The sequence below is a fragment of the Leucoraja erinacea genome, chromosome 2 (assembly GCF_028641065.1).
Source record: "Leucoraja erinacea ecotype New England chromosome 2, Leri_hhj_1, whole genome shotgun sequence".
Classification (NCBI taxonomy): Eukaryota; Metazoa; Chordata; class Chondrichthyes; order Rajiformes; family Rajidae; genus Leucoraja; species Leucoraja erinaceus.
Window position 1 is genome coordinate 16,026,953 of NC_073378.1, and position 20,152 is coordinate 16,047,104.

General features: G+C 46.7%; 1 protein-coding gene across 1 annotated transcript in view; it reads right to left on the reverse strand.

Annotated features, from left to right (window-relative positions):
• The window catches only part of acbd5a (acyl-CoA binding domain containing 5a), a 46,967-nt gene that overhangs the window by 16,813 nt on the left and 10,002 nt on the right, over positions 1–20,152 (reverse strand). The window contains 3 exon segments of the mRNA XM_055652021.1: positions 5,670–5,807; positions 11,514–11,546; positions 11,703–11,820. Of these exon segments, the coding sequence (XP_055507996.1) occupies positions 5,670–5,807; positions 11,514–11,546; positions 11,703–11,820 (289 nt within the window).

Below are 20,152 nucleotides of genomic sequence, written 5' to 3' on the forward strand. Positions count from 1 at the left end.
ACATCAGATGATCAAAGAGAGTTGGCAAGTATATGGACATTATTGCTTGGGCCTAATTCTGCTCCTATGTCTAATGGCCTTATAGATTGTTGTAGTAACTGCATGCTGTATGTCCCAGGAATTCTGTTGCATTGATTGTCCATGAAACATCATTTTGTAAGAGGAATAGGTTTAAGGTGAAGGGGAAAATATTTAATAGGAATCTGAGGGGTAACCTTTTCACACAAAGGGTGATGGGCATATGGAACAAGCTGCCAGAGGAGGTAGTTGAGGCTGGGACTATCCCGACATTTAAGAAACAGTTAGACAGGTACATGGATATGACAGATTTGGAGGGATATGGACCAAATGCTGGCAGGTGGGACTAGTGTAGCTGGGACATGTTGGCCGGTGTGGGCAAGTTGGGCCGAAGGCCCTGTTTCCACGCTGTATCACTCTATGATTCCATGAGTTCCCTATACTTATGGTCAATTAAAAGTAAATGTAGGAATTCCCTTGTTACTTAGTATGTCAACTCTAATTCGTTGTCATCTAAATTCCATTTCTGTAAAAGATAACTCAAATGTGTGGGCAAATGTGACCTACCCTTGACATATCCTTGCCAATTCTCATTGATCACCGGATATATTTTCCCGCTTTGTGATTCTTGCTTCAGATCAATTTCAGCATCTCCCTCTAATTCATGTTAAACTGATAGGTTAGTAGTTATTAAGATATGTCCCTTGTTCTCAAAAGCATGGGGATGAAATTTGCAGTTTCCCTGTCTAACATGGGCATTTAGGATTTTGACAAATATATCGGCTTTTTAAATCTTAGTGTGTAAACAATGTTTTGACCATCTGTGTCCCATTAATGTTTACTTACATCCTATTTATTCACAACTTGTATTAAATCCATTATTCATGGAGGAAATGGTGTAAAACCTGTAGTATTTTATAATTATAAATAAATTTTAAGTGTATGGGAGATGGGAATAGTGGAGGGGGGTGTAGATGATTGGCAGGTGGAATGAGTGGGCAGATGCTCTGGGTGTTGGTGGGAAAGATGGGCAGGTCAGGGTAGATTTAATAAAAGGAGGGAGAAAGGGATGAGGGGAAAGCAGGTTTAATTGAAATTAGAGAATGCAATGTTCATGCTGTTGAATTGTTGACTAACTAGCATAATACAAGATAATGCTTCTCCAGTTTGCATCTGGCCTCACACTGGCAGTGGAGGCTGCCAAGGACAGACAAATCAGTGTGGGAACGGGGAGGGGAACGGAAATGGCTAGCAACAGAGAACTGCACGTGTTTGGCAAAGCGATTGACCAGTTTGTGCTTGGTCTCAGTGATGAAGAAACAGCCACACTGAGAGGCAGGGTGACAGCAGGAATGCAGAGAGATGCAGGGTGGAATGGGGCAGGAATGGGGGGGGGGGGGGGATGGGGAGGGAAGCTCAGTTTCATGAAAAAGGCCAACTCCGATGTCCTAGAATGGATGGTCACATCTCAGGAACAGATGCGGTAAAGTGGAGAAACTGAGAGAACAGTATAACGTCCTTACAATAGACAGAGTTACAATAGATAGAGCATAGTCTAGGTGGCTGTGGGAGTCGGTGGATTTGTAGTAAAAAAATGCCAGTGGATAGTTTGTATCCCGAGACAGAGATCAAGAAAGGGGAGCAAAGTGTCAGAAATGGTCCACGTGATTCTGAGGGCAGTGCTGAAATTGACCGGGTGCAGGAGGTAGTACCTATGTAGCAGGAGAAAGTTGATTTGCAGCACCAGAGTAGGTTTGGAACTAATTACGCACAATGTAACCAACAAAGAGGAGGGTGGAGGGCGTGGCTGGGGTCCAGGTGATTGCCCATGGCTACGCCTTTGATTTTTGTATGTCATGAGCGGTCGTTACAGGAAAGCACAAGATCCACCAGATGGAGAAGAATATTAGTAGCAAAAACGTTTCTAGTTCCCCTTTGTACTGTGTTCTAGAAAGAAATGGAAAGCCCCAGGGCCTTCCTTATGAAGAGTGGAAGTTTATAGGAACATCCATGGTAAAGGTGAGGTTGTGAGATCCAGGGAATTGGAAGTTGTTGAAAGAGTGGAGAGCATGCAAGGTGACCCATATGTATGTGGGAAGAGACTGGGCAAGCAGGAGAAGACAATCAAGATATAAGATGTACACAAAATGCAGGAATAACTCAACGTGACCGGCAGCATCTTTGGAGAGAAGGAATGGGTGACGTTTCGGATCGAGACACTTCTTCACTGATGTCAGGGGAGAGGGAAATACATAGATAAGGAAGTGTAAGGTGTGAAAATAGGTCAAGGGAATGGAGATCAAGGAAAATGTAGAATAGATCATTGTTAGCTGAGAGAAGGCAACAACAAAGCAAACAGAGATAAAATGTAGTTGGAGACAGTAAGACTGATCGGTGAACTGGGAAGGGGGAAGAGTGGAGAGGGAAAGCAAGGGGTACTTGAAGTTAGAGAAGATAATGTTTATACCACTGGGGTGTAAGCTGCCCAAGTGAAATGTGAGGTGCTGTTCCTCCAATTTGTGCTGGGCTTCACTCTGACAATGGAGGAGGCCCAGGATATACAGTGCAAGAGCAGATGGAAACAATGGCAGGGGAAAGGGTCAAAGGGACTAAGGACATTGCCAAAGAAAGTGGTATGGAGGCAGAGGCGATAGATGGGCTCAACAACATGGAGGGCCAGGAACTCGGTGAGGACTGGGTGCAGGGTTGGGTTACAAAGGTAATAGCCCTGTCCCACGGTACGAGTTCATTCCAAGAGCTCTCCCGAGTTTAAAAAAAATCAAATTCGTGGTAAGCACGGAGAATGAACGTAGCGGGTACGTTGGAGCTCGGGGATGTATCTTAGCGGCTCTTAATGCTAACGGCAGGTACTCGGGAAGACTCGCTAACGGCAGGTAAGCACGGGAAGACTCGTGAAGATTTTTCAACATGTTGAAAAATGTCCACGAGAGCCCCGAGTACCGACGAGTGGCCATTACCGTAAATCTCAGAGTTCGAATCAGGGCAAACTCGGGAGAGTTCTTGGAATGAACTTGTACCGTGGGACAGGGCTTTAAGGCCTCTGCTGAGGGCAGATTGCTCAGTATCAGAGAGGGGGGAGGTCAGGGGTTGGTGAAGACACAACAGCATTTGGAGCTAGGACCAGATGCTGGTTCAGAGAGGGCAGTCAGGGGAGTGTGGTTGGGGAGAGAAGGGGACGCAGAGGACAGAGGACGGGTAGAGGATCTAGGATGGGGTATGAGGTGACATGGACGGAGGGTCTGGTGTGTTCAGTGGCAGAGGATGAGAGGCAGGATCCAGCGACATTGGCATCAGGGACCCCTGTGTGAAAGTGGCAGGGGAGCGGCAGGATACAGCGGCTTTGACGTCAGCGACTCTGTCCGGAGGCGGCGAGCTTATGATCTTTGTGTACGTCAGGAAAGATAAATAACACTGGCTGAAAATGTGAATCCGGTGAGGATGAAGAGTTGTGGTCCATGGCACTTTTGGGAGATCGAGACAAGGAAAACATTAAGATGTGTGGATGAGAAAAGGGATAGAGACAGACTAAATGAATTAAGATGGAGCCCAATGGACAATCTGGGAAAAATGCAAGATAATCAAATGGTGTGAGATTTTGGTTTCATTTTGTCTACATTATTCAAACAATTAAAGCACCAGGAAAAAAATTAAAAGGGCTAAATTATAAAAAAAAGATGTATTGCAAGGGCAGATGGCCTAATCTTAGTTTGCATTCTGTGTTCAGAAGAATGGAGATTTTAATTTATCAAAGTACTTCACAATTATTGAGAACGATCCAATTAGATACCTTTAGAGAGACTACTTCCTCTTATTGGAGTATGCAAATCAAGCCATTTTGGCATTTGGAAGTTAAATTATTCTGCAAATTTTTCACACAAGGGCGTGGAGAGCTGTAAGATAAATTCCTAAATGACTAATTGCCAAATTAACTAGGTTTACAAGACAAGGATTTTGCATAGGTTGGGTTCCCAAGGACTTTGGAATGTGCTAAGGAGTTTGCAGTCATGACGGACATGTTCTATTATAACATGGATAAACTTGTGATCCGCTTTCTGCCGAGAGGATATGAGTCACTCTTAACACTTGCTCAATTAACTCATCCGGCTCTTTACTATGAGAAGAGTTTAAAGTGTTAGAGGCCATTTGTTAATATTTAATAAATGATGCATTCCACTGAGATTTAATGAAAAGAATTACATTATTTCTTCAGTTCCTCCCAACTGTACCACCAATCACCGAGATCAGAGCTGAGAAACTAATGCCATACAAGAAAGAAAAAAAAACAAGACTATCTTTAGTTTTATCATTTATCTGCAGCAGTAAGCAAGAAAAAGATGCTGCAATCATTTGGTATCAATACAGATGACTCCAGCCTATGATTAAAAACAGCTGATAAAAGGATAAAACTATTAAAACGATATCTGGATTGCATGTTGAAACAATTGACATTTTGTTCAGTTTTCAATGTGACAGTAGCTACTGATGGAGTTAGATTTTTCAATGACTGGAAATATTATTCACAATTTTATTTTGATTTTATGGTTGTCATGGTTCAGTGTTAGTGTTTGACACAAGTGAATATGATTGTGCTGTTTGACAATTTAACTAAAAGAATATGTACAGGGATGCATTAACAAAGTAAATGTATGTACAATAAACACATTAATTTCAGGCAATGTTAATCACAGGCCCATAAACAAAACTTTAATTATGCATCAATTGCAAATTAAATTATATTAATGCTACATAAATTGCTTTTAGCAAACAAGTTATTTTACACAAATATTAACCTTGTAGTTCACGACCCCATGTTAGAATTCACAATTACACTAAAAAATATATTCAGATGCTACAATATCCGGCTGTAGCACACTGAGACTATTCAACTTCAGCTGACTTTGGTATGCACCATATCACAGACATTTCCTCCATAGTCTGCTACTCCTCCCACATCCTGCAATTTAAAACACATTTATTTTCTCACTTTTTAGTACTGACAAAGTCATTGACTGGAAAAGCTGATTCTGTCGCTTTTTTCGTGGAGCTGCCCAGCCTATGAATGCTTATAGCATTTTGTTTTGCTTCCATAATACTAGTCAATGTGCCAAACTGGACACGATTTTGAACAAACAGCAAGGAATATCCTAATAGACTAAACCTCTGCCTTGGGCCATAGTTACTAAAAACTGTTATGGATGAGTAGATAGATCATCTGTGCTACTTTGAATTTAATATAAGTTTTTGAATAAGCGAATTCCCAATTTTAAACAGACGCTAAATATCATATATTTTGTCTTTAGTCAGAGGGTGGTGAATCTGTGGTATTCTTTGCCACATAAGGCTGCCACAGGAGGCCAAGTCAATTGATATTTTTAAGGCAGAGAAAGATTTTTCATTAGTACGGGTGTCAGGGATGATGGGGAGAGGGCAGGAGAATGGGGTTTCGGTGGGAGAGATAGATCAGCCATCATTGAATAGTGTAGACGTGATGGGCCGAATGGCCTAATTCTGTTCCTATCACTTCTGACCTTATGATTTCACACCAATTCATTTCAGACTGTGAAGTTGCTTTTAACTGCAGGAGATTTTTAATGGGATAATGAAAAAAAATGATATACCACCATATTTACCATTGTCAGCTTCAAGATCATTATCTGTTTCATCTTCATCATCTTCCCCCTGTTCCGATTCTGCGCCACTATCATTGCCTTCAACTTTTCCATTCATTTTATTACAATTCTTTGGTGAACTGAGAACATTGCCAAGATCTAAATATTTAAAGGAAAAAGTAGAATAGTCAAAACCTCAACATCACTAATTGGCCTGAGAAAAAATCATTCAGGCTATATTTACAAACAAAAAAAATCCAACTTTTAGATTATACACCATTCCTAAACAAAAAGATTTAAAACATTCAATTTGTAAATCACAGCAATCTTCCATAATATTTAAATGGCAGAAGTGTAAATCCTTAAATTAGAGAAATGCTATTGATCTTTGTTGACACAGTGGTGACATACTCCCTTCAAGCACAGAATAGACAATAGACAATAGGTGCAGGGGTAGGCCATTCGGCCATTCAATGTGATCATGGCTGATCATCCACAATCAGTACCCCATTCCTGCCTTCTCCCCATATCCCCCGACTCCGCAATCTTTAAGAACCCTATCTAGCTCTCTCTTGAAAGTATCCAGAGAACTGGCCTCCACCGCCCTCTCAGGCAGAGAATTCCACAGACTCACAACTCTCTGTGAGAAAAAGTGTTTCCTCGCCTCCGTTCTAAATGGCTTACCCCTTATTCTTAAACTGTGGCCCCTGGTTCTGGACTCCCCCTGCATCGGGAACATGTTTCCTGCCTCTAGCGTGTCCAAACCCTTAACAATCTTAAGGGGCTGTCCCACTTGGGCGACCTAATTGGCGACCTTAGAAGAGTTTAAAAAAATGACATGTTGAAGACCTCCTTAGACTATGTTGAAGACCAGCTTCGACTAGCTAGGACTAACTTCGGGAAAATTGGACACCTAATAGTGGAGAGTGAAGACGACCTCCCTTTGACTATGATGAAGACTATCTACGACTACCTTCGATTACAACGATTATCCACAACTAACATGCCGACCTACATCCCAGGGTCTTCAGGGAGGTGGCTCTAGAAATAGTGGACGCTTTGGTGATCATTTTCCAATGTTCAATAAATTCAGGATCAGTTCCTGTGGATTGGAGGATAGCTAATGCTATCCCACTTTTCAAAAAAGGAGCGAGAGAGAAAACAGGGAATTACAGACCAGTTAGCCTGACTTCGGTGGTGGGAAAGATGCTGGAGTCAATTATTAAAGAGGTTATAATGGGGCATTAGGATAGCAGTAAAAGGATTAGTCCAAGTCAACATGGATTTATGAAAGGTAAATAATGCTTGACTATTCTTCTCGAATTTTTTGAGGATGTGACAAGTAAAATGGCGGCAAAAACAAGGGAGCAGATTATTATCTCAATGGGGTTAGGTTAGGTAAGGGGGAGGTACAGCGAGACCTGGGTGTCTTTGTACACCGGTCACTAAAAGTTGGCGTGCAGGTACAGCAGGCAGTGAAGAAAGCTAAGGGAATGTTGGCCTTCATAACAAAAGGATTTCAGTATGGGAGTAAAGAGGTTCTTCTGCAATTGTATAGGGCTCTGGTGAGACCACGTCTGGACTATTGTGTACAGTTTTGGTCTCCTAATTTGAGGAAGGACATCCTTGCGATTGAAGCAGTACAGCGTAGGTTCACGAGATTGATCCCTGGGATGGCGGGACTGTCAAGGAAAGATTGAAAATACTAGGCTTGTATTCACTGGAGTGTAGAAGGATGAGGGGGTATCTTATCGAGACATAAAATTATAAAAGGACTGGACAAGCTAGATGCAGGAAAAATGTTCCCAATGTTGGGTGAGTCCAGAACTAGAGGCCACAGTCTTAGAATAAAGGGGAGGTCATTTAAGACTGAGGTGAGAAAAAAAAAATTTGACCCAGGGAGTTGTGAATTTATGGAATCCCCATGCCACAGAGGGCAGTGGGGGCAATTGGATTTAAGAGAGTTAGATAGAGCTCTAGGGGCTAGTGGAGTCAAGGGATATGGGGAGAAGGCAGGCACGGGTTATCGATAGGGGATGATCAGCCATGATCACAATGAATGGCGGTGCTGGCTCGAAGGACCGAATGGCCTCCTCCTGCACCTATTTTCTATGTAACTCAAGAGTTGCCAGGACTAGAGGGACTGTGCTATAGGGAGAAGCTGGGTAGGATAGGACTTTATTCCTTGCAGCGCCAAATGCTGAGGAGTGATTTTAGAGGTGTTTGAGATCATGAGTGGAATAGATAGGATGAATGCCCAGAGTCTTTTACCCAAGGAAGGAGACCAAAAAACAGAGGACCAAGGTTTACGGTGAGAGGGCAAGATTCAATATGAACCCAAGGGGCAACTTCCTCCACTCAGACAGCGATGAATATATGTAGCGAACAGCCAGGGAAAGTAGTTGAGGCAGGTACTTTAACAACATTTAAAAGACTCTTGCACAGGTACATGGTAGGAAAGGTTCAGAGGGATATGGGCCAAATACAAGCAAATGGGAATAGCTTAGATGGGGCATCTTGGTCAGTAAGGACGAGTTGGGCCAATGGGTCTGATTCCGTGCTCTATGACTATGAATGTGCAGTCAAAGCACTATCGATACATCTCCTGTCCCACTCGAGGCCCCAACACCTTCGACCACTGTTACACAACCCACTAGAGGCCCCAATACCTTTAACTATTCCAACCTCTAAACATCTCCATATCCCACATACATTTTGGAAATCTGATCATCAGACGGTGCTCCTGCTCACAGACATAAGCTGAAGCGCAAGGATCTAGTACAGAAAACCGTGTAGTGCTGATCAGAGGAAACAGACAAGTTCTGACGTGACTGCTTTCAATCAGTGGACTGGTCCATATTAAATGACTCCACTGCCAGCACAGACTTCATAAGTACAGAGGACTCAGAATGATCCCTAACCAGAAAAGATGGATAAACGGTGAGGACCTTCCCAGGCAAAGTCCAAGAGTACAGCATTCAAGTTGCAAGCACGTACAGTCCAAGTACAGATTTTGTTGCCTTTGCATAGCCATCGGAATGCCAAGAGGGAATTTTATAATCGCATGTACACCCATTATTGTGGCAAGACTTGTATGCTATAACCGGCTACAAAGTGAAGTCGGGCAATAAGGCTGTCAATAACATGTCCCTCCCAAAAGTTAAATGAATTCTATGCTTGCTTTGAAATAAAAGGTCAGGGCAATGCTGTCGTCCAAGGTACACAAAAATGGTGGAGAAACTCAGCGGGTGCAGCAGTATCTATGGAGCGAAGGAAATAGGCAAAGTTTCGGGTCGAAACCCTTCTTCAGACTGATAGGGGGTGGCGGGGAGAAGGAAGGAAAAAGGAGGAGGAGGAGCCCGAGGGCTGAGGGATGGGAGGAGACAGCCCGATGGCTGAGGAAGCGGAGAAGGCAGCAAGGGTTAACAAAATTGGGAGAATTCAATGTTCATGCCCGCAGGACGCAGACTCCCCAAGCGGAATATAAGGTGCTGTTCCTCCAATTTCCGGTGTTGCTCACTCTGGCCATGGAGGAGTCCCGGGACAGTGAGGTCGGACGGGGAATGGGAGGGGTAGTTGAAGTGCTGAGCCACCAGGAGGTCAGGCGGACTGAGCAGAGTTGTTCGGCGAAACGATCGCCCAGCCTCCGCTTAGTCTCACCGATGTAGATCAACTGACATCTAGAGCAGCGGATGCAATAGATGTGGTTGGAGGAGATACAGGTGAACCTCTGCCGCACCTGGAACGACTGTTTGGGTCTTTGAATGGAGTCGAGGGGGGAGGTAAAGGGACAGGTGTTGCATCTCTTGCGGTTTCAACGGAAAGTGCCCAGGGAGGGGGTGATATGGGAGGGAAGGGAAGAATTGACAAGTAAGTTACGGAGGGAGCGGTCTTTGCGGAAGGCAGACATGGGGGGAGATGGGAAGATGTGGCGAGTGGTGGGGTCACGTTGGAGGTGGCGAAGCTGACGGAGGATTACTTGTTGTATGTGACGGCTGGTGGGGTGAAAGGTGAGGACTAGGGGGACTCTGCCCTTGTTGCGAGTGCGGGGATGGGGAGAGAGAGCAGTGTTGCGGGGTATGGAAGAGACCCTGGTGCGAGCCTCATCTATGGTGGAGGAGGGGAACCCACATTCCCTGAAGAATGAGGACATTTCAGATGCCCTGGTGTGGAACTCCTCATCCTGGGAGCAGATGCGGCGTAGATGGAGGAATTGGGAGTAGGGGATGGAGTCCTTACAGGAAGCAGGGTGGGAAGAAGTGTAGTCCAGATAGCCAAGGGAGTCAGTGGGTTTATAGTGGATGTCAGTCAGAAGTCTATCGCCTGCGATGGAGATAGTGAGGTCAAGGAATGGTAGGGAAGTGTTGGAAATAGTCCAGGTGTATTTGAGTGCCGGATGGAAGTTGGTGGTGAAGTGGATGAAGTCAGTCAGTTGTGTGTGGGTGCAGGAGGTAGCACCAAATCAGTCGTCTATGTAACGGAGGTAGAGGTCGGGGATGGGGCCCTGGTACGTATTGAAAATGGATTGTTCGATGTACAAAGAGGCAGGCATAGCTGGGGCCCATGCGTGTGCCCATAGCTACGCCTTGTATTTGGAGGAAATGTGAGGAGTCAAACGCAAAGTTATTGAGGGTAAGGACCAGCTCCGTAGGCGGAGGAGAGTGTCAGTGGCTGGGTATAGGTTGCTTCTCTGGTCGAGGAAGAACCGGAGGGCTTTGAGGCCATCCTGGTGGGGGATGGATGTGTACAGTGACTGGACGTCCATGGTGAAGATGAGGGGGTGAGGGCCTAGAGAATGGAATGCGCGGAGACGGCGGAGAGTGTCTGAGGTGTCTTGAACATAGGTGGGAAGGGATTTAACCAAGAGGGATAGGATGGAGTCAAGGTATGTGGAGATGAGTTCGGTGGGGCACGAACAGGCAGAGACAATGGGTCTACCGGGGCAGTCAGGTTTGTGGATTTTGGGGAGAAGGTAAAATCGGGCCGTGCGGGGCTGGGGAATGATGAGGTTGGAGGCTCGGTCGGGCAGGGCGTGGGAGTTGATAAAGTCGGTGATGGTGCTAGAGATGGTGGCCTGGTGCTCGTCAGTGGGGTCATGGTCCAGGGGTAAGTAGGAGGAGGTGTCCGAGAGTTGGCGCGTGGCCTCAGCTTTGTAGAGATCGACGGCCTGATTGTCTCGGCACTGTAGCCAGAGTCACTGTTGCCGACGTCACATCGGCCTCACGGAGAACGAATCTGTGGGAAGCAACTGGACTGGACAGATTCCCCATCAAGTCCATCCACACTTTATGCCGCCAAAGCAAAGCAGCCAACATAATCAAAGATCACCAACACCCCAGTCATTGTCTCGGCTTCCCTCTCACATCCAGCTGAAGATGGGCTTACAGACACGCACCTCAAGATACGAGAACAGCTTCTTCCCTGCTGTTATCATACACTTGAAATTACCTCTCATATGCTAGGGATGAATTTCCGATCATCCAATCTACCACAATGTGGCCTTTGCAATTTTTTTTAACCTGGATTTCTCTGTGTCTGTAACACTATTCTGCACTACCTGTTGTAACGTGTATGACGAGTTTCCTGGATAGCAGGCAAAATAAAGTTTATCATTGCATCTTGGTGCAAGTAACAATAATAAACTAATACTTATGTCTCTTACCAATGAAAGGTTTTCACAAAATAATACTACTAGTTTTATTGCAGTGCACAAAACCGACATTTTTTAATATGAAGGTCATTTGCAAGCAATGATTTCAGTGTTGATTTTTGAACAAATATCCAAGCATCAACACATACTTCTGACATTAAAACTAAATAATCAACAGTAAAGCTACGCATACATGGATTTGAATTCATTCCTACCTTCAAGTGACTTAACCACTTTTTCCAAACGGCCTGCAAATCAGCACAGGATGCAAAAGGCAGAATAGCAAGACACATTATTTAAATAACTTTCATGTAAAGGTACAGTGATGGGCATAAATAAGGTGCTCAAAAGAGTTAAATAAAAAATATCATGGAAATACCACTTGACTTTCAGTAAGTTCTAACCTGCCGAGATTGCATATGGTGATTGTGATTTTTTCTTGTCATCCACAAGTTCATAGAAAGGTCCAATAACACAAAGTAGTTCTTCTACTTCCTTAGTTATCGGCATAGATTCAAGTATCTACAAAACAAAAATAAATCTCAAAACCAATATTTAAAAGCACAGATGTAAGCTCTGTTCCTACCATAAAGAGATTTGACCAAAAGGAAATAGATAGGGGGCAGTTTATGACCAATCCAAGTGACATGACTGAAATGATCATAATGGTAAACACCATTAAACATCATGAACGCCTGTATAAACCATCTTGTTGCAAAGGATGCAATTCATCTTTTATTACATTTTATCAAATTATTTTTAGAAATTCTTTTGCGAATCCTCAAATTAAATTTTACAGGTTCAGTAATTTGCAGTTCATGCTTAATTCAAGTGACTTCCTTAGATAAGAATTAATCCCAGTAGGAAACAAGTACTATTGAAATAATCTATAATTCAGCATATTAAAATTAAAATGCATAAAAATGTATTTTAGGTGCTATTGTAGCGTGACGATAATCCCGAAAAGCAGGCAAGGAGCCAGGTGTTTTGGGAGGTATTTTTAAATCGCTGTTCTTCTCCTGACCGGACTCATCCATTCCCGTGCCAAGGGGTTTGATAGTGGGGATGGCCCGATCCTTGGGAGCCGCCACAGGACCCCCCCCCCCCCCGAGAACAGGAGGCATGAAACACACCGGCGAGCGTACAACCCACGCAGACCGCGTGCAGAAGTCGGCCGACCAAGGGACAGGTGGAGGGAGCCACAAAGGGGGGGGCGACCTCGCGACCAAGGCTGGGCAACCAGCACCGGCTGGTCAATGTCTAAATGAGCCAGCTTCAACCGGTCAATCGACACGGCGTCCGGCTGGCCCCCCATGTCCAACAAAAGGTCGTCTGTCCATGCGCCAACACCCAGTACGGGCCCTCTGGTGCTGCATCCGGTGAGCATCACGGCACAGGAAAACACAGGGGCAGTCCCAGAGGGTCGATGGCATGTGCTGGCGGAATGTCCCGTGGCGGGACGTCGGCACGGGCGCGAGCCTGCCAACTCGCTCGTGAAGGCGCTGTAGAGTGGACGAGGGCGTTCCCGGCTGCCCCGGTGCCGACGGCACGAACTCCCTGGGCACCGCGAGCGGCGACCCGTAAACAAGCTCCGATGAAGATAAAGCCAAGTCCTCCTTAGGCGCAGTTCGGATGCCCAGCAAGACCCACGGCAGTTCGTCCATCCAGTCCGGGCCGGAGAGTCGCGCCTTCAGCGCTGCCTTGAGCTGTCAGTGGAACCTCTCCACCAGGCAGTTTGCCTGCGGGAGATAGGCTGTGGCGTGGTACAGCTGCACACCCAACAAGTGAGCCATGGCCGACCACAGCTCGGAGGTGAACTGTGGCCCTCGGTCTGAGGAGATGTCTGCCGGCACCCCAAAGCGAGCAATCCAGTGGGCGGCCAATGCACAAACGCATGTAGCCGTTGAAGTATCGGCCAGTGGTATGGCCTCCAGCCACCGAGTGAAGCGTCCATCATTGTGAGGAGCAAACTCGAGGCCGCAACACACCCCGTCCATCAACCGTTGGAATGCCTGCGCGGCGTTCTTAAGGCCGAACAGCATCCGCACGAATTCATACAGCCCGAACGGCGTGAGGATTGCAGTCTTGGGCAAATCCTCTGGGTGGACCGGGATCTGTTTATAACCCCGAACCAGATCCACTTTGGAGAAAATAGCAGCCCCAGCCAAATGACCGTTGAAGTCCTGGATGTGGGGTACGGGGTATCGGTCTGCAGAGGTAGCGGCATTCAGCCGCCGATAATCCCCGCAAGGTCATCAGCCCCCGCTTGCCTTAGGGACCATGTGGAGTGGGGAGGCCCATGGGCTGTTCGAAGGGTGGACGATCCCCAAGGACTCCATCGTGCGGAACTCCTGCCGTGCCAGACGTAGCTTATCTGGCGGCAGTCGGCGTGCTCGTGCTTGGAGAGGTGGGCCGGTAGTCGGTATGAAATGAACCACCCCGTGCTTGGGGGTCGACGACCGGAACTGTGGGGTCAGGATGTCTAGGAACGTGGCCAAGACCCGAGCAAAGCAGGAATCCACGGATGACAGGAGGCGTCCAACCGGCTCATCCAAACGCAGCGTGATCGGCTCCATCGTGGCGGCGTGGACCAAGCGCTGACGCCTGACGTCCACCAGCAACGAGTGAGCCCGGAGGAAGTTGGCACCGAGCTGCAGTTGGGAGACATCAGCGATGGTAAACCGAGAAATGGCAGGTGCCGAACACGATCGGGACCGTGCGAACCCCATACGTGCGGATGGGGCTGCCATTCACCGCGGTGAGGACGGGCCCCCGTTTACCGGAACGAATGTCCGCCAGTGAAGGGGGCAGGACGCTCAGCTCTGCCCCGGTATCCACAAGAAACCGACTACCGGAATGCCGATCCCAGGAGAAGAGGCGGTGAATCTGGCCGGCCGTGCGGGGACTGTTGGCAGCCGACCCTGGCATTTCCCGGGAACGCGCAAGGCTGACGGCATTGCCGTGCAGCAGCACCCCAGCGCTGGTGGTAATAATAGAAACATAGAAATTAGGTGCACGAGTAGGAGTAGGCCATTCAATATGATCATGGCTGATCATCCAACTCAGTATCCCGTACCTGCCTTCTCTCCATACCCCCTGATCCCCTTAACCACATCTAACTCCCTCTTAAATATAGCCAACAAACTGGCCTCAACTACCCTCTGTGGCAGAGAGTTCCAGAGATTCACCACTCTCTGTGTGAAAAAAGTTCTTCTCATCTCGGTTTTAAAGGATTTCCCCCTTACCCTTAAGCTGTGACCCCTTGTCCTGGACTTCCCCAACAACGGGAACAATCCTCCTGCATCTAGCCTGTCCAACCCCTTAAGAATTTTGTAAGTTTCTATAAGATCCCCTCTCAATCTCCTAAATTCTAGAGAGTATAAACCAAGTCTATCCAGTCTTTCTTCATAAGACAGTCCTGACATCCCAGGAATCAGTCTGGTGAACCGTCTCTGCACTCCCTCTATGGCAATAATGTCCTTCCTCAGATTTGGAGACCAAAACTGTACGCAATACTCCAGATGTGGTCTCACCAAGACCCTGTTCAACTGCAGTAGAACCTCCCTGCTCCTATACTCAAATCCTTTTGCAATGAAAGCTAACATACCATTCGCTTTCTTTACTGCCTGCTGCACCTGCATGCCTACCTTCAATGACTGGTGTACCATGACACCCAGGTCTCGCTGCATCTCCCCCTTTCCCAATCGGCCACCATTTAGATAATAGTCTGCTTTCCCGTTTTTGTCACCAAAAAGGATAACCTCACATTTATCCACATTATACTGCATCTGCCAAACATTTGCCCACTCACCCAGCCTATCCAAGTCACTTTGCCGTCTCCTAGCATCCTCCTCACAGCTAACACTGCCCCCCAGCTTAGTGTCATCCGCAAACTTGGAGATATTGCCTTCAATTCCCTCATCCAGATTATTAATATATATTGTAAATAGCTGGGGTCCCAGCACTGAGCCTTGCGGTACCCCACTAGTCACTGCCTGCCATTGTGAAAAGGACCCGTTCACTCCTACTCTTTGCTTCCTGTTTGCCAGCCAGTTCTCTATCCACATCAATACTGAACCCCCAATGCCGTGTGCTTTAAGTTTGTATACTAATCTCTTATGTGGGACCTTGTCGAAAGCCTTCTGGAAGTCCAGATACACCACTGGTTCTCCCCTATCCACACTACTAGTTACATCCTCGAAAAATTCTATAAGATTCGTCAGACATGATTTACCTTTCGTAAATCCATGCTGACTTTGTCCAATGATTTCACCACTTTCCAAATGTGCTGCTATCCCATCTTTAATAACTGACTCTAGCAGTTTCCCCACTACCGATGTTAGACTAACTGGTCTGTAATTCCCCATTTTCTCTCTCCCTCCCTTCTTAAAAAGTGGGGTTACGTTTGCTACCCGCCAATCCTCAGGAACTACTCCCAAATCTAAAGAGTTTTGAAAGATTATTACTAATGCATCCATTATTTCTGGAGCTACTTCCTTAAGTACTCTGGGATGCAGCCTATCTGTCCCTGGGGATTTATCGGCCTTTAATCCATTCAATTTACCCAACACCACTTCCCGGCTAACCTGGATTTCACTCAATTCCTCCAACTCCTTTGACCCGCGGGCCCCTGCTATTTCCGGCAAATTATTTATGTCTTCCTTAGTGAAGACGGAACCAAAGTAGTTATTCAATTGGTCCGCCATATGCTTGTTCCCCATGATCAACTCACCTGTTTCTGACTGCAAGGGACCTACATTTGTTTTAACTAATCTCTTTCTTTTCACATATCTCCTGCTGGTGCCTCCTGCTGGTGCCGCATGGAGCACCTTAAGGCCGAGGTATTTGTCGGTGGCCGGGGGGTCTGCGAGGAATTGTATGACCTCTCCGGCCCTGTCCTGGTCGAGGGCCCCCACCAGGTAGTAGTAGCGGGTGTCATCCGCTGTAACACCCCGCAGCTGGAATTGGCCTCCGCCTGCTGAAACCAGATGTGAGACCGGGTGGTCCAGAAGGTGGGCCTGTGAGGTGGACAGACGGGCGGTTCTGTCTTCTGCCTACATCATGACAACAATGGAGCGTCAGAGGTCACCAATGCAGCGCTACGTCGATACCAAAATGAAGGCGAGGAGCCAGGCGTTTTGGGAGTTATTTTTTAAATCGCTGCCCTTCTCCTCGACCAGACGAGTCTGCAAGAGAAAGATGGCACCTAAACCCCTGCCCTTTAAGCTAAGGGCTGCCCCCCGGACTCCTCCATTCCTGTGCCGAGCGGTTTGATAATGGAGATGGCGCGATCCTTGGGAGCCGCCACACTATCGTGGATAGTTAAAAGGATTGTCTAGGATTATAACAGAATTTGGATGAACTGGAGAAGTGGGTCAAAGAATGGTAGATGGAATTTAACTCAAACAAGTGCGAGGTGTTACATTTTAGTAAGTTAAACCAGGGCAGGACTTGCACAGTTAATGGTAGGGCCCTGGAGAATGTTTTTTTGAACAGAGACACCAAGGTGTACAAGGCCATAGTTCCTCAAAAGTTGCAACACAGGTCGGCAGGGTGGTTGAGAAAGCGTTTGGCAAACTTGGACAAGGTAGAGGAGTTGAGACATCATGTTACAAATGTACATTCATTGGTGCGACTGCAATTGCAATATTATTTCCAGTTGTGGTTGCCCAGCTAAAGTAAAGTAAAGTAAGTAAAGTAAACTTTATTGTCAATTCAAATAATGCAACTAGTTACACAGAGGATTGAAATTGCATTTCCCCATACTCCAAATGTGCAAGTAATATTTATAACACAGACAGACTATATAGCAATAAAAAATAGACAGGACATATACATTATATAAAATATTCACAGTGTGCCAGAGTGTAGTAAAGTTTTGAGGTATGTTATTAAGGTGCAATAATAAAAGGTGCAATATAGAAAAGTGCAAATGGCAAATACTGCAGCATTGAATTAAAGTTATTTTGACAGTCAATTGGTCTTAGTTTGTGTAATGTTCATGGAACTTTCTTGAGTGTGTTGAGTAGTCTGATGGCCTGAGAGAAAAAGCTGTTTTTGAATCTGTTGGTTTTGCCCCGCATGCTGCGGTAGCTATAGATGGATGTCATGAATCTGGAAAGGGTACAGAAAAGATTCATGAGGATGCCATCAGAATTGGAGGGCTTTAGATGCAAGGAGAGGCTTGATAGGCATTATACCACCTCATTGATTTATATAAAATAAATTTAATATGGGACATCATATCAAAAATAATGCACAAAACGCACTAATTATTGACAATTTGCAGTTCACTTTACTAAGGACATTATTCCGAAGAACTTTGCAGCAAAATGATCAAATCAAACTCAGCAGACATTCATATATATTAAGAGCATGTTATTAAGAGCTAGCCTGACGTCCTATTGGAAAGTAAGGCTAGGTAGGTAGGTGACTGAAGTGATAGTGGGGAGCACTGAGGAACCAGCGACCATATTTCTTTTAGCTTTAAAATAGTTATGAAAAGGATAGGACTGGCCCATAAATTAAACTTCTAAATTGGGCCGTCAATTTTGATGGTATTAGGCATGGACATTTGGAAATGATTTGGGTGAAGTAAGGGATGTCCTTTAAGTTGGAGGCTTCTATACATGAGATAGCAAGAATTGAGAGCTATTCATGGTAGAGTGAAGGGCAAGGTTGACAGGAGTAAGGCACAATGGACGACAAGAAATATTGAGGCTCTGGTCAAGAAAAAGTAGGATGCATATGTCAGCTGGAACCAAATGAATCCCCTGAAGATTATAGGGATGTGGAGAAATTTTTTTTTAAATGGTGCGGCCCTGTCCAGTCGCCACCGTGGCAGCTCCGTGAAAACTGTGCGTATTTTTAACTTTCATGTTCCTTTTTAACTTATTTCTAAGTTCCAACTCCCTAGTACGAACAAAGTATGGCAGGGAAACCCTCTTAAATCTAAACCCTAGCTTAAACAGAGACTTTTTAAACGCTGTACTTATCGATCCAGCATGGCCAGCAGAGATCAACAGGGAGCACCGCAGCAACAACAATGGGTGCTCGGCTACAAGGAAAACCCAGAGAAAACATCGGGGTAAGGGGGGGGGGGGGGGGGGGGGGGGGGGGGGGGGGGGGGGGGGGGGGGGGGGGGGGGATTCGGAATAGGCTGAGATCCCAAGCCTTTCGTCCCCCTCTGCCCAGCATTCTTCTGGCGAACGTCCAGTCCCTGGAGAACAAGCTGGATGACCTCAGGGCGAGGGTCAGATTCCAGCGGGACATAAGGGACTGCAACATCCTCTGCCTGACTGAAACATGGCTGACCTCACTGGTAATCTGCACAACCGAGCCCTTCATTGTCCACCGTGCTGACAGAACAGAAGAATCTGGGAAATCCAAGGGTGGAGGAGTTCATGACCAATAACAACTGGTGCAACCCTGGAAATATCAAGATGCTTTCCCGTTCCTGCTCGCCGGACCTGGAGCACCTGACGATCTTGTGCCGCCCATTCTAACTTCCCCGGGAGTTCAGCTCAGTGATCGTCACAGCCGTCTACATTCCACCGCAGGCGGACACCGACGTGGCACTATCGGCCCTACACGATGTGCTATGTCAACATGAATACAAGAACCCGGATGCGGCTATGGTGGTGGCTGGAGATTTTAATAAATCAAATCTCAAGAAGGTCATGCCGAACTTCTACCAACACATCACGTGTACCACCAGGGGGGAAAGAACATTGGACCATCGCTATAGGCCGTTCCGGAAGGGCTACAAGGCCGTTTCACTCCCTCCCTTAGGAAAATATGGACGTCTACAAGGTAGAGTCCTACCGACTGTGAAGGGTGGTGAAGGACGCAAAAAGGAGGTACAGGGACAAGATGGAGGCACAGATGGAGCAGCAGGACACCAGACACCAGACGCCTGCGGCCCCCCGCCCCCCCTCAACCGGAAGTGCCGACACATCCCTAGCTGATGATCTGAACTCCTTTTACGCTCATTTTGAGACGGGCAACATCACCCCAGGTCTGCCGACTAACGACAACACCGCCAGCGTGCTGGCTATCGAAGCTGAGGGGAGGAATGTGCACACATTCTTGTTGTCCGAGCACGACGCGAGGAGGGCTCTGACACGGGTGAAACCGAGGAATGCTGCAGGCCCAGATGGCATCTCGGGGCGAGTACTTCAGTCCTGTGCTACGCAGCTAGCTCCGGTGCTTACTACAATATTCAACCTCTCCCTGGACAAGTCCTTAGGCCCTGCCTACTTCAAAAGATCCATCATTGTACCAATATCTAAAAATGCCTCCCCAGCCTGTCTGAATGACTACCATCCAATGGCCCTCACCTTGATAGTCATGAAATGCTTTGAGAGGCTGGTCGAAAAACACATCTGTGCCTTCCTCCCTCGCAACATGGACCCACTACAATTCGCATACCGTTCGAACAGATCCACGGACGATATGGTCTCCCAGGTTCTGCACAACACTCTCTCTCATCTTGACAGCCAGAAGGGGGGCTACGTGAGGATACTGTTCATAGACTTCAGTTCAGCCTTCAACACGATAGTTTGGTCGAGTGGCTGCTGGAATTGGGGCTCAACACCCCCCTGTGTGCCTGGGTCCTGGACTTTCTCTCCACGAGGCCTCAGGTAGTCAAGATGGGGGGAAATACATCAAAGTCCCTCACCCTGAGCACAGGATCTCCCCAGGGTTGCGTCCTCAGCCCCCTACTGTACTCCCTGTACACACATGACTGTGTGGCTAGGTTTAGCTCCAACTCGATAATCAAGTTTGCTGATGACACTGTGGTGGTGGGCCTGATCTCAGACAACGATGAGAGGGCCTACCGGGAGGAGGTGGC